Source organism: Cyclopterus lumpus, chromosome 5, assembly GCF_009769545.1.
Source record: "Cyclopterus lumpus isolate fCycLum1 chromosome 5, fCycLum1.pri, whole genome shotgun sequence".
Classification (NCBI taxonomy): Eukaryota; Metazoa; Chordata; class Actinopteri; order Perciformes; family Cyclopteridae; genus Cyclopterus; species Cyclopterus lumpus.
Window position 1 is genome coordinate 20327843 of NC_046970.1, and position 16282 is coordinate 20344124.

Consider the following 16282-nt stretch of genomic DNA (forward strand, 5'->3'; position numbering starts at 1 on the left):
CGAGTGCCATATTGTCCCATTAAAAAGGAGAGAAGGCAGACATCTACAGAACTAGATTGATGAATAGCAATACGGCAAAGGAAAAATAAGTATTTTCTTCATTTTGGGGTGAACTGTCTCTTTAAATGTTCTCATTCAGAGCATTATTTTAGCAGCAAACAACATTTGCTATGTAAAGATATAGTGGAGTAATGTCTTCTTGGAGTGGATAATGTGCCGGTAATAAACTTGTTTAACTATTTTGACACGTAGAATTTTGAAAGACGCTGTGATTTCCAACAGTATTGAAAACCTCCAATTACTTGCCAATTATCTTCCAACACGGCAGGTAATCAACCAGCACATAACCCGCCACACCGCCCAGATCTTGTTATTGTTTTGACTGCAAGTTCTTATTAATTTCAAGCCTTGACAGTAGTGATGATGTATCAGGCTAACTGGTGTGAACAGTGATTTAGTGGAGGTTGTTGTGGCACAATATGCGGTCAATTGGCAGGGAGACCATCTGTAGTCGGAGTTAAGGCTGGTTTCAGTGGAGAAAACTGTGGAGACGCATGACTCAAAGGAAATACAAAAACATTATGGACCAGAATATTAGGCAGAATTTGTATTCACAACAGCCTACCCCCCCCCCCCCCCCCCCCCCCCCCCCACCCACCCACACACACCCCGACAGTGTGTTAAATAGAGGGGGGAACATTTTTCAGCACTAGAATATGATTAATCAAGCAGAAATAAAATAATGGATAGGTTGTAATTAGGTGTTTTTCATTAAAGTCTGGTACATAACTTCCTCTCAGATAAATTCCCGATACATTGACCTTTTGGTTTAGTTACATCAAATGAGCGAGTGGTAAAACATGCTGTAAGCCGTTATATGTGCTGATTAACTCCGGTAATAAACAGTAATTAGGTTTGCAGCCTCAAAGGGATGTGCTGAGATTATAATAGATAATAAACAAGCCATTGTTTTGTTTTGTTAGAGCTTCCTTTCAATGTATACATAAAAAAAAATATTTTTTTAAATAAAAATATTTTAGCACATAAGAAACAATTAACCTTGAAAATATTGCATCCAAAATATAGCATGTGGCTATTCTACTCAGTCCAACTCTAAATATCTCACTTCTCTCTGTTTTCTTATTGCAGTCAGTTGTAGGGAAAAAGAAAACATTTACTCAAGTACATTAAGTACAACTTTGAGGTACAATACTAATACTTTACTTGAGTATGTCCTGCTACTTTAACTCCACTACAGTACCAAACTGTTTAAAAAGTCCTCAAAAATACCTCCAACCCAAACCATCTTAAACATGAAAAATGCTTCTTACATGTTAATAAATCAATAATATTAATAATCCAGTAACTTTAAATAATCTATTTTCCCTCCAAGCATAAAACAAGTGTAAGTGTTCCTCTCACTTGTTAGACATGCAGTTGGTGTTCCACTTAAATCTCCACCATATGTCTACGTGACAGCAGGACAATATGACGGGCATTTGCTGCAGAGACACCACAACATGTTATCAAGGACGATACGGCGCCGTGTACGACCTCACCAGAGGGTCGGCATGGACCTGACATATATATATATATATATATATATATATATATATATATATATACGTCCTGCAGAGTGATCTGTTTGGACTTTCATTCATTCATTCCCTTTTTTCCCTGTGAAAGGTTATTCGATGTGAGGTCCTGGGACAGGGATGTCGTATGTGTACAGATTGTAAAGCCCTCTGAGGCAAATTTGTAATTTGTGATATTGGGCTATACAAAATAAACTGAATTGAATTGAATTGAATTGAATTGAATTGAATTGAATTGAATTGAATTGGGGCTGCACGGTGGTGTAGTGGCTAGCACTGTCGCCTCACAGCAAGAGGGCCGCGGGTTCGATTCCCAGTCGGAGCGGTCCTTCTGTGTGGAGTTTGCATGTTCTCCCCGTGGCAGCGTGGGTTCTCTCCGGGCTCTCCGGCTTCCTCCCACAGTCCAAAGACATGCTGCAGGTTAATTGATCTCTAAATTGCCCATAGGTGTGAATGTGAGAGTGAATGGTTGTATGTCCCTACATGTGCCCTCGATGGACTGGCGGCCTGTCCAGGGTGTCCCCTGCCTTCGCCCTATGTCAGCTGGGATAGGCTCCAGCGCCCCGCGACCCTAATGAGGATAAGCGGTATTGAAAATGGATGGATGGATGGATGAATACAACCTTCTATGAATATGTCAAGACTCTTAAGGGAGTCTTAAAAGTGTCACAAAAAAATTAATATATTTATGTGAGGTTGATCCATCCAGTGGGGATTTGACCCGGCCCAAAAGCTTTGTTGTTAATTTTTCATAATAACAGAGATGGTGGACTAAGTATTGTTGTTTTGAGTCATGAAAGTATCATTTGAAGCCCTGGCACGAAATATTGTGGTTGTTAAGTTTTAGTATATCTCAGAAAGGGCATATTGTCTAATAAGTTGAGAGAAAATGTCATATATGTGTATATATATATGTACAGTATATATACTCTTTTTAATTGTATAGTAAGAAATATTGTGCTTCTCTTTTCATCTGATATCCAGTTTATCTTTTCTGACAGCTATTATCTCCATCTGTGACTGCTACAGTTTGATATATCTCATAACTTCGGATTGACTTAAAATCATTTTTAGGCGTTCGATTTGAAAAACTTTCATACGCTGAAAGTATAATTTTTTTGCTATGAATAAAGGCATCATTCCGAGAGGCCGCTCAAAAGTCTGGATTTGCATTTGTTTTTCTGTGAGTTTTCTGCAGGGAATCGATAGACGGAAGGACTCCATCCCTCCAGCACTTACAGGAACAAAAAGCATAAACAGCACCCTCTCAAGAACTGTATGAGAGATAAACAGTTGAATCTGAATTTGCACCCACGACCCTCGGAGGGAATAATTCTGTGTATATTTGCGTGCAGTACGTAAGCATTTTTGAAGTATTAATGTAATTTCTTAGTTTGTTATTCTCAATATTTGAATCAGTTGAATATTGTTTTGTAACACCTGGGTATGCCGATACTAAAAACGGTATTGTTCATTGTTCAGCTTATATTAATAAACATATTTGTATTTTGCAATTATTAGTTACGTATTTATATGCAATTGGCATAGTGTAATACAAGCGTATTATGGAGTTTGCTATCTAAAATGTCTTCCATGCACAAATTAATGTAAATTTTTGGCTTTTAATTTGATTGTATTTTGAGAGTGAGTGCAATTTTTGAAGCCTTTTCTGTGTTATACAAGTACTTCATCGTTCACAGGGTAATGTGCCATTTACTACCCATTTGTGAGCCTCTTTTCATCACTTGAAGTCAGCTTATTTCAAAGTGGGAATTCAGCACTAATAACACCTTTTGGGGTTTACCCTTTGCAATGAAAATGGTATCATAGAACTCACCTCTTCAATGAGCAGTATTTAATGATCCATGTTTGTGACAGTTACGGTTTTAGTTTTCAAATCAATTCGGCACCCAAAGGTCATCTCACACGTTGCAGCACTGCTGTCTGAACACATCTACTGCTCTTAAATTAAACTTTGTCTCCACTTACTTATGCTTTTATCAATCTGAAGGTGACCACTTCCTGTCGTCCCCCAACACAAAAAAATGAAGCAAGTATAATGCACCAGGACATTTTATTCTGATGGACTCGATGCAAAAAAACTAAGAAGAATCCGGAGTGGGCTCCCGTTTCCGTGGAGATCATTTTTCTTCTCAACCCATGATCTGGCAAAGCAAGGAAACATTTATCATTATGTGATCATCTTTGATAATTCTATGATGCTGAAAAGATAGGCATGTGTTTGTAAGGAAGAATGAACACCATGTTACACTCCTGGAACTGAACTCATGCATGAAATATTAAATTGTGCTGTTTTATGTGTTTTAAAAAAAAATCATTGAATGATCTTTGATTCCGATATAGGTTATCGTGTAATACTGACGCTGTTCATCCAGCTGATGTAGGAAGAGACACGGGTGAAGACGGTGGGCTTCTTGTTGGCGTTGCAGCCAGAGGAAGACACAAAGCTGGTAACACCGTGGACGACCCACTTCCCGTTCACGCTGCAGTTCAGGGGGCCACCGGAGTCACCCTGGATTCAGAGAAAACACAGGCGAACCTCAGAATGACAACCTTTCAGCAGAGTTGGAAGGAAATGCCCTCTTTTAAAATACATTCACAGTAACTTGCTGCTGCCCCTTGCTTCTCATATTTCCTTTTGATCTCAGACAGCTTCAAGCGAGTTTGTGCAGAACATGAACTTGCAATAGTTTGACACTTTGTGCAGCTTAAGCACTAGCCTGGACCACTGTTACTGACTTATGCCCCTGCTGATGCAGCAAGTGATCCCACATGACCTCCAAAATGTCTTCCATGACAGGAAGGGCTCAGGCCTCAGGTCAGTGGGGGACGTTGAGTTTCACTTTGCCAGGCAGGAGTGGGACTGAATTCTGACTAACCCTAACCCTTGGAGACACTGGGTTCAAAATCTGAGCTGGAAAGAATCTGAACTCCACACCTTTTTATAAAGGGTGTGACGACCCACCTCCCATGCCCTAGGTGTCACTGTCCAGTCTGATGTTACAGGTGCTTGATTGGCGGGTCGTCAGACGGGATGAGCCACACTTTGAGCCGGAGTGGCCTGGCCATAAGAAGGCCCTCTGCATTTGGCTCTCGCTGGCTGGGGGAAGGACATCTGGGGTGACGCTGATCCCGACACCGTGGCTGCCTGTTCTTTTGTTTTTGTATTTTGATGCACCTTCACACACACCATACATGCACGGCACTACTGATGACTGATACCTCCACTTTTCATTGTTTTGGGCCGGTGTTTAAAATAAAATAGCTTTTGTTAGCATGCCGCTCTTTTGTCTCCCTATTTGTTGCTGCCTTTGAGCCGGGTCGTAACAAGGGTTTAAAAGTTAAAAGGCCTTATGACTGTTTCGTGAATCACTTTCTAATGTGTCGTAGATATGTTATAAGCCAGTAACAACATTTGGGTTGTTAGGATGAGACAAATTGCTTCAGTCAGTGTTTGTCCTTTCCATTTTGTAGTAATGCTATTAACAATATTAGTCAGCCCTTAAAAAGTTGTCAATAAATGGATCTGGGTCCAGATCCTTTGCAGCTTTTATGATATGTGGTCATATAGTCCAGTCAGCCAACATGGGCAACCCAAAAGTATTTCTTATTAATGGCTTAAAACTGATTTATAAAATAATTGATTTAATTAACTTATAAATCCTAAAGAAAGAAAGCAACACCCTGAAATAGTTGTCAAGCTCCAGGGATGCTGGGCATATGTTGTGCCCCCTCAATTAAAAGAGAACGACCACTTTTACACATCAGAGTCTGTTTACAGGTCTATGGATGCACTATTGCACATGTTTGCCAGAAGGAGCTGAGCGAACTATGTCAAATAAACAGCGTCGGTTGGAGAGGAAGACTGCAAGATAGAAACTGAAAAGAAATGATGTGACTCACATTAGCCGCTACTGAAAATAACAAGCCTGAATGTGTGACTGACCTGTTGAAGGTCGATTGGGTAATGTCGGCACCAGGTTTTGACAAGGAAAAAGAATGATTGTAGAAAAAAAAGACGATGGCTTTTTATAAATGTCCATCCTGAGTGTGACAATATTATAGGAGTAGAAAGCTCGTTGGTATAGTAATACTAATATTAAATGTGGGGGCATACACTGTCTAAGTTGCTTACCTGGCAACCAGAGTCCCTTCCACCACCAGCACAGACCATGGAGTTCTTCACAGTGCTGCCCCACCATCCATAGCTGGTGCAGGTCTTGTAATCAACAATGGGAAGGGAGGCCTGCTTCAGCTGGGCAGACAGCTGACCTCCAGCTGAGGAGACACACATACAACTGTGATGAAGCTTATAATAGCATTTATCATGCACTGTTATATGTAATGTTATTTCCTCATTACTTTCTCACGGTATGTAAATCCTGAACAGAACGTGCTATTAATGTCTTCTTTTTTTTTGTCAGACTCACTCTGGGTGTGACCCCAGCCAGAGATGTAGCAAGGGTTGTTGTGGGGCAGGATCTGACCGGTGGGGGGAAGAGCGGCGAGCTGGACGTAGCTGTTGATTGACGCATCAGAGGACAGACGCAGCAGAGCGATATCCCACCTGAGGAAGACACCCACATGTCCTCAAGTCAGTGAGTGATGAACATGTTGCCTGTATGAAGACTCTTTGTCGTGGCTTTGTTTGAGAGAAGTCTATTGTTTGCCTTTAAGTGTGAGTTTCTTATGTTTAGGCAACTAATTATTATTTTCATTATCAATTAAACTGAAGATTATTATCTTGCTTATCCTCTAGGGTTAGGGTTAATTATATTAATTGCTTGGTTAATCAGCTTCCTAGAGCTCAAGGTGATGTCTTTGATTCACTCACTTCAATTCACAGTGTTTGAAAAAAGAGAAAAGCCACATGTGTTATCAGATTGCATGGATTGTATAAACAGCAGCAGTTTAATTTTCTCTCTCAGCTCCAGGTATGTTGTCGCAATTTAGAGTAAATAAGTGTAGTAAAGACTTGTGAATATGTATATTGAAGTGATCTAACATCCACATAATGTGGATGTTGAATAAAAAAAAGCCAATGACATTTTTGGTTGCTTTCACCAAAAAACAGACTTTTTTTACGTTTCTATAATAAGTTGTGCACATATAACTGTATGGGCTATTTTTGTATGCAAGAAGTGGGTCAAAACACAAGCAGTAGCCACGAACCCTCCGGCAACGTTGTTGGAGTTCCAATTGGGGTGGATGTGGACGCGGCTCACGCTCATGTACTGCTCTCTGCCCTCCTGGGTGTTGATGTTGTGATCTCCAAGAACAACACGCCAAGTCCTGGATCTGTGGTGGTACAAAAAGAAATATGTATTTTCACGGCTGAAATGCCACAACGCTCTCAGTCTAATTTCAACCTTAAATGTCTGCGCCACGCACTGAAGGAAATGTAATAAAACAAATGTATGTACATTTTCAGGACACATATCCTGTTACTTCTAATAATATTTCCATTTGTTTTAGCCTCAGCAGCTACTCTATGATGCGTGAAAATCCCACCTGTCCACACAGTGAGCAGCAGTCATGACCCATCCTCTCCTGATCAGGCTTCCTCCGCAAGTGTGATAGAAGTTGCTGCCAGATTTGAACTGAAGAGAGATCTAACAAAACGACAACAGAGCGCATTACAACCTCGAGAACCTGAATCGTTCACATTATTGCTAAACGCTTCTTGGCAGCGTTCCTGACGCTGAGAAATGCTTCAAGGCATTACAAGCAAAATTCCTAAATGCACCTGATGTAACTGGATGTGTGCATGTTACATTTGCAGAACATTTGTTATGCTGACCTAGTTTACAGTGATGTAGTACACTAAATACATTTACTCAAGGTCTATACTTGTGTACAATAACACTTTTAATTACAAAAAAAATAAAAATGTTGCTGCATATATTTAACAGCTACAGTTAATATTTTATTTGACTTTACACGTAAAACATGTGACCAACTTACTAAATATGAAGCATTATTATAGATTAAAGGCCTTACATTCCATGTTGCTATCATGTACTAATAAGAATGGGTTTTCCCACAAACCTAACAGCAAACAATGTTTTGTATTCCTTCTAACTTGTTGCACATCACTTGTGTGCATGAGATTTAAAAGAAATATCTTCTTTCGGGACCTCAGATGGGCAATTTAGCATAATGAGCACTTGTACTCAACCGTCAGTAAAGGGTCCGAGCACTTTTGTACTACCACTGTACCTGCCAGGGCCAGGAGTTGGGTCTGGCCACCTGTCCTCCCACAACTCTCTCCTCGGCACTGTCATCCTCCAGGTACCTGGGCTCGGGAGTCAGTTCAGCCAGCACTAATACAAGCATAAACACAGGAAGCATTAGGTCGAGTGCAGAATGTCAAAGAAGAAGAAGAATCAGACGCTTCTTACCGAGTGCTGCGAGAGAGGTAAACACAATAAATCTGAGCATGTCTGCGGCCTCCTGAAACTTTCTTCACTAGCGACTTCTGCCCACTACCTTTTATACCCACAGGCCCAGTCTGCTTATGGTGCATGTGTATGTGTTCAATACGAGCACATGTCCACCTGTGTCTGTCTCACGGTTATCACTACAGGGGGGGGGGGGATTCATAAGCGGAATAGCTGACGCAGCAACTGTATACATGATTTTTCAACTTGTATGGGCCACAGCTGTCAGAGAGTATGAGTGTCACATACTGTATGTTTCGTTCTATTTCACCCACTGAAGCTTTATATTACTATAAAGCTTAATATACTATTACTATATTATGTTTGACTGTAGCTGCTGTGTGTCCTGTGTATGTCATTATCTACTATCCATCAGCTTAACTCGTTCCCAAGGTAGAATCCACTAGAATTGGTCAAAGAAAAAAACATCTATATACACAATGATGTCGTGCTCTGGTATTCCAAGATGAATTATCCCCACAGTCTCTAAATGTGTGATTTTTGTTGCAACGGCCACTTTAATTGTCCGAAAGTGTGTTTATTCATGTGTGAGGACAATGTGCAATTGTCACACAATATGTTGGAAACATAAACTACCTTAGCAGGCTAATATATTCAAACAATATATATAAATATAATTATATATATATATATATATATATATATATATATATATATATTGCGGCCACAAGTTACCAATTTGTGCGCACAAGATATAGTTTGTTACATCTATTTAATTTGTGCGCAATTTAATTAAATCCTTCCATTAATTCCAGGGCATTCATTTAAATAATTATATATATATTTATTTTTGGCAGTTCACACAGCCAATTAATTTATTCAATCCACCACCTGCTCAAAGCACTTGTCCGTGGTTGTCAATGCATAGAGACACTTATCAAAGGTGCAAGATCTAAGATTAGGAGCATTTTGATTGCCTCTCACACTGCTACACGTACGCAACTACGCTGTCTGCTGCCACCATGAGCGAACCAGTGGGACTCGCTCACATGCATGAACATGAACTAAAAGTATGCACAGCTGGTCAGCTATGTAAACAAAGCAGGGGGAGCTGAAGGAGTTTCTGGTGTACGGAGTCAGATCAGTCTCAATAATTGCAAATGCACACAGAGAGACTCACAAATGCAAACACAAAGATTCACAAATGCGCACAGAACAATTCACAAAATGTTCTGTGCGACAGGGTCGCGGTGGCAGCAGGTTCAGCAGGCCGACCCAGGCCCCCCTCTCACCCGCAACACTTTCCAGCTCATTCTGGGGGATCCCGAGGCGTTCCAAGGCCAGCCGGGAGATATAATCCCCCCAGCGTGTCCTCGGTCTTCCCTGGGGCCTCCTACCAGTTGGACGTGCCCGGAAAACCTCTAATGGGAGGCGTCCAGGAGGCATCCTGACTAGATGCCCGAACCACCTCAGCTGACTCCTTTCGACACGAAGGAGCAGCGACACGACTCCAAGCTCCCCCTGATGTCCGAGCTCCTTACCCTATCTCTAAGGCCGAGCCCGGCCACCCTACGGAGGAAGCTCATTTCGGCCGCTTGTATCCGAGATCTTGTTCTTTCGGTCACGACCCAGAGTTCATGACCATAGGTGAGGGTTGGAACGTAGACCGACCAGTAAATGGAGAGCTTTGCCTTCCGGCTCAGCTCCCTCTTCACCAAGACGGACCGGTACAGCGCCTGTTTTACTGCTGCAGCCGCACCGATCCGCCTGTCGATCTCTCGCTCCACCTTACCCTCACTCGTGAACAAGACCCCGAGATACTTGAACTCCTTCGCTTCAAGTTTTTTTTACTTTAAAGAGTCTTGCAAGAAACATCCTTCTGCTACAGCAATCCTATAGTAATACAAAGTATAGCTGGGAGGTTGTGACTAAACATCTGTTAATGATGGTTACTCTCTACTCCCCAAAGGTCCTGCTTTAAAGTGATTTATGGTAGATACTCCAGTGTTTCAAGGTCACAGTGAAACACTCAATGACATAATGGAGAGCCTGATAGAAGATGCACAGTTAAAAGAGTTCACACAGTCTATCTGTTTGAGCTATTTTCATTCTACTTATAGCACAGCTGCCGCATGTGTGCAATTCCCACTATAGGCTAACTTAATCATGCACAAAATATACTGAAAACCCTCAGTTAGTGCCTTTTGTGCTCACTCCAGTCGTTTTCTTAAAAGATTTAACAAAACCACCACAGCGGCAACAAAGTTCGATGCGAACTAATTTAATCTGAAACTTTGTTTTTGAAAAATAGCAGTAATAATACAAAAGGGCAGGTCAACCAAAACTCATTTATTCAGGACTGCGAGCTGTCAGGATTCTGAATCAGCTCAGAATTTGCAAACAAAACACCGAGCACAATGTATCCTGTGTCCCTGGAATGGCCCCTCAGTGCAGAGGCTGTGCTTTCTGGCACAGTTAACTTGCTGGCTGCTCACATGCTGCATTGAATGTGAAAATGGTGAATGTGAAGTTTTAAGAGGCCTGATGAGAAAGCAGCTTATTAAGTGTTAATCAAAATGTCTGGGTTCTTCAGTTAAAATTATTTAAAGACACTATTAAAAAAAACCTTTTGAGCAAGTTTATTTTGACCTGTAAATTTGGTGAACAAGCGCAATTAAAAAAACGGTTTCTGTTGAAAATAAAGATCCATTTTAAGGATTGTTCATGACCTGGAAGTAGAAAAAAATACATATATTCACTTTATTAAATACACATTCATTTTTAAATGTTTTGACTTAATTCCTATATTGTAGTCTTGTTTTTAACTAAGTTCATCCGGGTGAAGACAGTGGGCTTTTGGTGTGCGTCCCATATATAATAGTTTTTTTTAGCTCTTTCCCAATAATTTTACTGGCCATATCTGTTTCGCCCACAGTTGATTGTGGCATTGCGGTTTGGAACAGTTTTGCAGATTTGCTCAGCTGCTGATAAACAACAGACGGGGATTGTTTGTATTATTATTCAGCAGGTGTAATCATAAGTGTGTTTGGTTTGATTGGGGAGTTTTTCCTTATCCGATGTGTGGTCCTGGGACAGGGATGTCATATGTGTACAGATTGTAAAGCCCTCTGTGGCAAATATGTGATATTGGGCTGTACAAAATAAACAGAATTGAAATGAGTTTTAGGAATTTATTATTTATATTATTTCTCCTATCAACAGAGCTGGTGCAGGTCTCATGGTCGACAACAGGAAGGTATTATGAGTGTGAGCAGTTACATCTGACTCACAGGTGCGTCCACATCCATATCGTCGAAAGGAGGCAGATGGGACACCCTCACGTAAGAGGGAATCACCTCACAAACTGGTCCTATTGGAATGAGTACCACCAGAAACATGCCGACAAAACACAAGTGACTTTTAAATCATGGTGCAAACAGAAGGCATCACAACATCATAATGTAATTCAAGACCACAAAAATCAATCAATGTGATGAAGAACAAAACTCATTACACTTTGGTTATTTTTATGTTTTGTTATTGAACTATATTTTCATCTATAATAGAGTTTAGAAGACTTTTCAACACAACTTAAGACCACTAAAGTAAAAAAAATGTTGGTTATGGCAAAAGACAAAAGTCTCCCTGTGTAGATTTTGCAGATATAACTTCAAACGGAATAGTGCTAGCAACTCATAAACAAACAACTCATAAACAAACTGTTGTACTGTTCAGAGGTGATTTCTTTCATGCTCATGTATATACGTATAAATATGTACGTTATGTATATATATGTAAATACATATATATATATATGTATATACATATGTGTATATACATATATACACATACATACATACATACATACATATATATATACATACATACAAATATATATACATATGTATGTGTATATATGTATATGTATGTATTGTTTATTCTGTTAAAAAAACAAAAGTATGAAAGTGCTAAGATGTTGGATTTTGTGAAAGCACTCTTCAGTGTTTGTGCCAGGCTTAACTAACCAGCTGCTGGCAGCAGTTTCTTATTTAATGGACAGAAGGAGTGGAATCAATCTTCTCTAACTCACAGCAAGGAAGAGAAAATAAGGGTATTTTCGAAATTGCAGTAAGTCGTTCTCTCTGAGATTTGGAAGAAAGGTTGACCTTTTAACCATTGAAATTATTTTTGGCTTCATCTTATACTGTATGGCAAAGACATGCCCTTTTTTTTTAACATGCCCTGTCCGCCAATGTAATACTTGTACCTGCCAAGGCCACGAGGAGTGATGAAGCACCTCTTCACCTCCCACAACTCCTCCTGCGGGGCCGCTGTCCTCGTAGCTGGAATGAAGCTCCAACTCAGCCAGCACTGAGGCCCAGAAGAAACTTATCAAACCACCATTTCAACATGGTTTGTTTGGCCTTTGTATGTATTTTATCTTAACGATTGCATTTTTCAGCAGTAGATTATTTCCAGGACAGCCTTAATATCTCCTTCCTGTGGCTGTGAGAACGGTGAACAACAGAAACGGGAGCATTTCTTCAGCGTCCTCACATTTATAAATCCACTTCTCTATCTTTTAAACCCTGAGCTGACCTTCAATTGATGTGCACCCTCTGCTGTGCGTGGCCGTGGTTAGAAGCACACCTGTTGTTGTCTCAGACTTTATCGCAGTCAGTGATAGTGTTTGACGGCGTGTTGCAACATCGCACATGATTTAGCGAAACATAAAAAAACGTGTTTCCAAAGGACCTCCGGTGCTGAACATTTATTTTCACACTGTGTGGCCACACTTTAATTAAGAATTGGTATGCCACATAAAATAAATTTATGAATTTGTATCATTTGGTGTTCCTTTATACACGTTTTCTTGCAGGGTGGGAAGATAGTTAAATGCCGAAGAAGTAAAAGAAATAACCTTCACAATGATTGGTTGCATAAACTGCCTTATCAGAAATGAGTCATCAGTCAAAGTTGAATTAACTTTATTTTCTGTTGAATGAGAGTGGACAAATGAGGAAGCATACGAGATAGAAAACATGGTCGAATGCATGTTCCGTCTGAGTGCTTCAACAGGGCCGACTCATCTGTTTACTTCATGATCTGGAAAAGAGAAGAAGCAAATAACGATTATACTTATGCAACTTAAATGACATAAAACCCATTCAAGCACTCCTGAGTTATGTTTCTATAGCTTATTCCATTAGATATGATAGATATACATATCCCTAATACTGACCGAGTCCATCCAGTTGATGTAAGCAGAGACACGGGTGAAGACGGTGGGCTTCCTGACCGCGTTGCATCCCAGACCAGACACAAAGCTGGCAATACCGTGGACGTAGTATCTGCCATTGACAAGGCAGTTCAGAGGGCCACCAGAGTCACCCTGATAGAAACAAGATTAAACAGCGCATTTAAATTGTGTGGGCATAATAATTCAGTGGTCAATATAAAATATAGATTACACAATAAAGATATTTCATTGGACTTTCTCTATGTTGTGTTTTTTAATAAGTATTTAATTAGTCAATAAAAGTCCTACTTTAGTGTACACCTTCTCCTAATTTCTTGTTCCCTCAAGAGGAGACTTACATTGCATCCAGCCTCTGCACCGCCACCACCACACACCATGGTGGCCTTGACCGTGCTGCCCCACCAGCCATTGCTGGTGCAGGTCTTGTGGTCGACCAGAGGAAGGTAGGCCTGCTTCAGCTGAGCGGAGAGGCTGCCGCCAGCTGGACAGGGGTTACATTGGAAAGGTACGTTACGCAGAGCATTACGGAAAAGCATTGACACTGACGGAATAATGCAATCAACTCACTGGAAGTGCGACCCCATCCGGTGATGTAACAGAGGTTGTTGTGGGGCAGAATCTGTCCGGTGGGAGGCAGAGAGCCCAGCTGCACGTAGGAGTTCAGGGTGGCCAAAGAAGACAAGCGCAGCAGGGCAATGTCGAACCTGAGATGGGGTTCCACGGGTCAAACAGGCAGAACCAAAAATCTGGCTGGCAAAGCACGCTTTTTCCTCTGCGGTCCTGGAACGATCTGCAGGCCAAGCTTACACATGACCCGTATCTCTTTAAATGATTTTTTTTACCTTGGAATAAAGGAAGTGGTCCCTGCTAGCTGCAGTTGCTTTGATTGACTAACAAATGCATGACCGCAATGCTGCCTTGTTGATGCACTGGATCGTGTATTGTACTCTGCCATGTTTATTGCTTTATATATACACTGCTTAGGAGAACATTTCACCTGGCGCTTAGACCAACCCTTCCCTAAGGTGCCTCTTACAACATACCAGTATAGAACATTCAGTTTGCCTCAAGATATTTGTTTCCCTTCGAAACATTCTAACGACTTCAATGAAAAACGTTTTGGAAATAACGGATCAAATCAACAAAAGCAAAGATCCCCAAAGTGTACGAATGTAAGAAAGAAATACAATTCCTCACCCAGCAGACACGCTGCCGGAGTTCCATCCGGGATGGATGTAAACTTGGCTGACAGTCATGATCTGCTCACTGCCGCTGTTACTGTTGAGGTCGTGTTCCCCGAGAATGACACGCCACGTCCTACTGCTGCAATATTTAAGCAAAGAGAAACAAAATCTGGTTCACTATCAATTATTAGATATAGTTGTGACTAATTGAGAATCAGTAAAGCCTAATGAGTTCTTATTACAGTAAACTGAGTAAAGGTCACCACATGCCGTTTAATCACTCCTGGTTTTGTTTATTTTTTTTGTATTCCTTTGAGAGACTTTTTCTTTCATTCTAATAAAATAAATGACTGCTGTTGGTCTGTGACAGATATTAATGTGGCTCTAAGAAATGTCCTCATGCTGGTGACATTTTGAAACACTGAAATAAATCAACTCTCGGTACTGTGATAGGCTATGGATATATAAGTCAAAGTAATCACAAAATGTGCCCAAATGCAACAGAAACTCATGCAACCAAATAATACAAAGTGTACGCGTGAGTTAATCGTTATGTTACCTGTCCACACAATGAGCAGCGGTCATAACCCAGCCTCTCTCAATCAGGGTTCCTCCGCATGTGTGGTGGTACCTGCTGCCAGATCGGTACTGAAGAGAGATCTAAAGGGGAGAAAACAGACCATTTATATGTGTCATTTGTGAATCTGGTGTGGTGGCTCTAAGATGGTTAAGTCCCAAAAACATATAATCTAATTTAACAGTTGTTGCTACTGTGTATTTATTTTTTGATTTTTATGTTGAAGTACATTACCTGCCAGGGCCAGGAGTTGGGTCTGGCCACCTCACCTCCCACAACTCTTTCTAAGCTGTCCTCCAGATACCTGGGCTGGGGCTCCAGCTCAGCCAGCACTAGTTAAAAAAGAACAACATAAAAGCAGAGGGCACGATTTATACGGGCACAATATTTATGGTTTAGCCTGATTGTACAGGTTGCTTTCCACCTACAGACAGAGGAAAGGAGAAATGAAAATGAAATGAAAGTAGCAGCAAGTACTGGTGGAGTGAACCTAAAACATGAATGACTGACTGGATGAATGACAGGAGAGTGTGACTGACTGACAGATCAAGAGAGTGTACGAGACAGAAAGAGATCAATAATGAAAAAACGTTCGTTATTGATCTCTTTCTGTACAGCGCAGTCAGGCCGTGCTGTCATTTTCTTACCGAGGGCTGCGAGACTTGTCAACACCAGAAGCCTAAGCATGTCTGCAGTGCGTCAGAACGTTTTCACAAGGGAACCAATGATCCCCTTCTGTCTTTTATACCCCGGCTCGACCTTCGGTTCTTTTCCGTCCTGTGACAAAAAAAACAGGCCTGCACCTGTGGTCGGTCTCACATGGTGTTTTCACAAGTCGGTAACCACACACCTCCTGCTTTGGTCAGCAGAACAGGATGACACATAGGCCGATAAGTATATCACCGGATGACATGAGTCAAGACTTAGAAGGGTATTTATGTAGCCTATTTATCATGTTTGATAAAGTCCACACCACATTATTGTCATAAATGTAGCCTTAAGGGGTGAAGAGTATTGATGACTGGCTGACCTTATTGTTGCATTAACCATCTGATATGAAGGCAAACGTCTCAATAAATGTATTTAGCTTTTTAACTCTCACTCAAAAGTAGACTTCCAATGTATTTCAAATGCAACAAAAAGTCAATTTTGGTTGTTAATCTCCAATATATGGTGTTAAAATTAATTGTCTGATGTAATGGAGAGCAAGTTCTTGAGAATATTTGCATAACACATTTTTTGAA

General features: G+C 40.8%; 2 protein-coding genes across 2 annotated transcripts; both read right to left on the bottom strand.

Moving 5' to 3' along the window:
• Positions 1-3960: 3960 nt before the first annotated feature.
• LOC117730541 (elastase-1-like) lies at positions 3961-8057 on the bottom strand. Its single transcript, XM_034532296.1, has 7 exons — positions 8018-8057; positions 7836-7939; positions 7128-7228; positions 6789-6914; positions 6047-6183; positions 5752-5894; positions 3961-4128 (listed from the first exon to the last, which is right to left on the bottom strand). The coding sequence occupies exons 1-7, from the start codon at positions 8055-8057 to the stop codon at positions 3961-3963; spliced, it is 819 nt and encodes a 272-aa protein (XP_034388187.1).
• A 5004-nt stretch (positions 8058-13061) lies between these two features.
• LOC117730816 (elastase-1-like) lies at positions 13062-15744 on the bottom strand. Its single transcript, XM_034532807.1, has 8 exons — positions 15686-15744; positions 15273-15370; positions 15021-15121; positions 14475-14600; positions 13845-13981; positions 13616-13758; positions 13260-13409; positions 13062-13123 (listed from the first exon to the last, which is right to left on the bottom strand). The coding sequence occupies exons 1-8, from the start codon at positions 15723-15725 to the stop codon at positions 13112-13114; spliced, it is 807 nt and encodes a 268-aa protein (XP_034388698.1). The 5' UTR covers positions 15726-15744; the 3' UTR covers positions 13062-13111.
• Between the last annotated feature and the right edge of the window lie 538 nt (positions 15745-16282).

Excerpts from the sequence above, each read along its gene's own strand:
- LOC117730541 (XM_034532296.1), bottom strand. The coding sequence starts at position 8,057 with ATGCTCAGATTTATTGTGTTTACCTCTCTCGCAGCACTCG. Across the intron at positions 6,184-6,788 it reads TCCAACAACGTTGCCGGAGG|GTGGGATATCGCTCTGCTGC; the intron begins GTTCGTGGCTAC and ends TGTCTTCCTCAG. Across the intron at positions 5,895-6,046 it reads TGGCTGGGGTCACACCCAGA|CTGGAGGTCAGCTGTCTGCC; the intron begins GTGAGTCTGACA and ends GTGTCTCCTCAG.
- LOC117730816 (XM_034532807.1), bottom strand. The coding sequence starts at position 15,725 with ATGCTTAGGCTTCTGGTGTTGACAAGTCTCGCAGCCCTCG. Across the intron at positions 15,122-15,272 it reads CCAACTCCTGGCCCTGGCAG|ATCTCTCTTCAGTACCGATC; the intron begins GTAATGTACTTC and ends TCTCCCCTTTAG. Across the intron at positions 13,759-13,844 it reads CGGATGGGGTCGCACTTCCA|CTGGCGGCAGCCTCTCCGCT; the intron begins GTGAGTTGATTG and ends ACCCCTGTCCAG.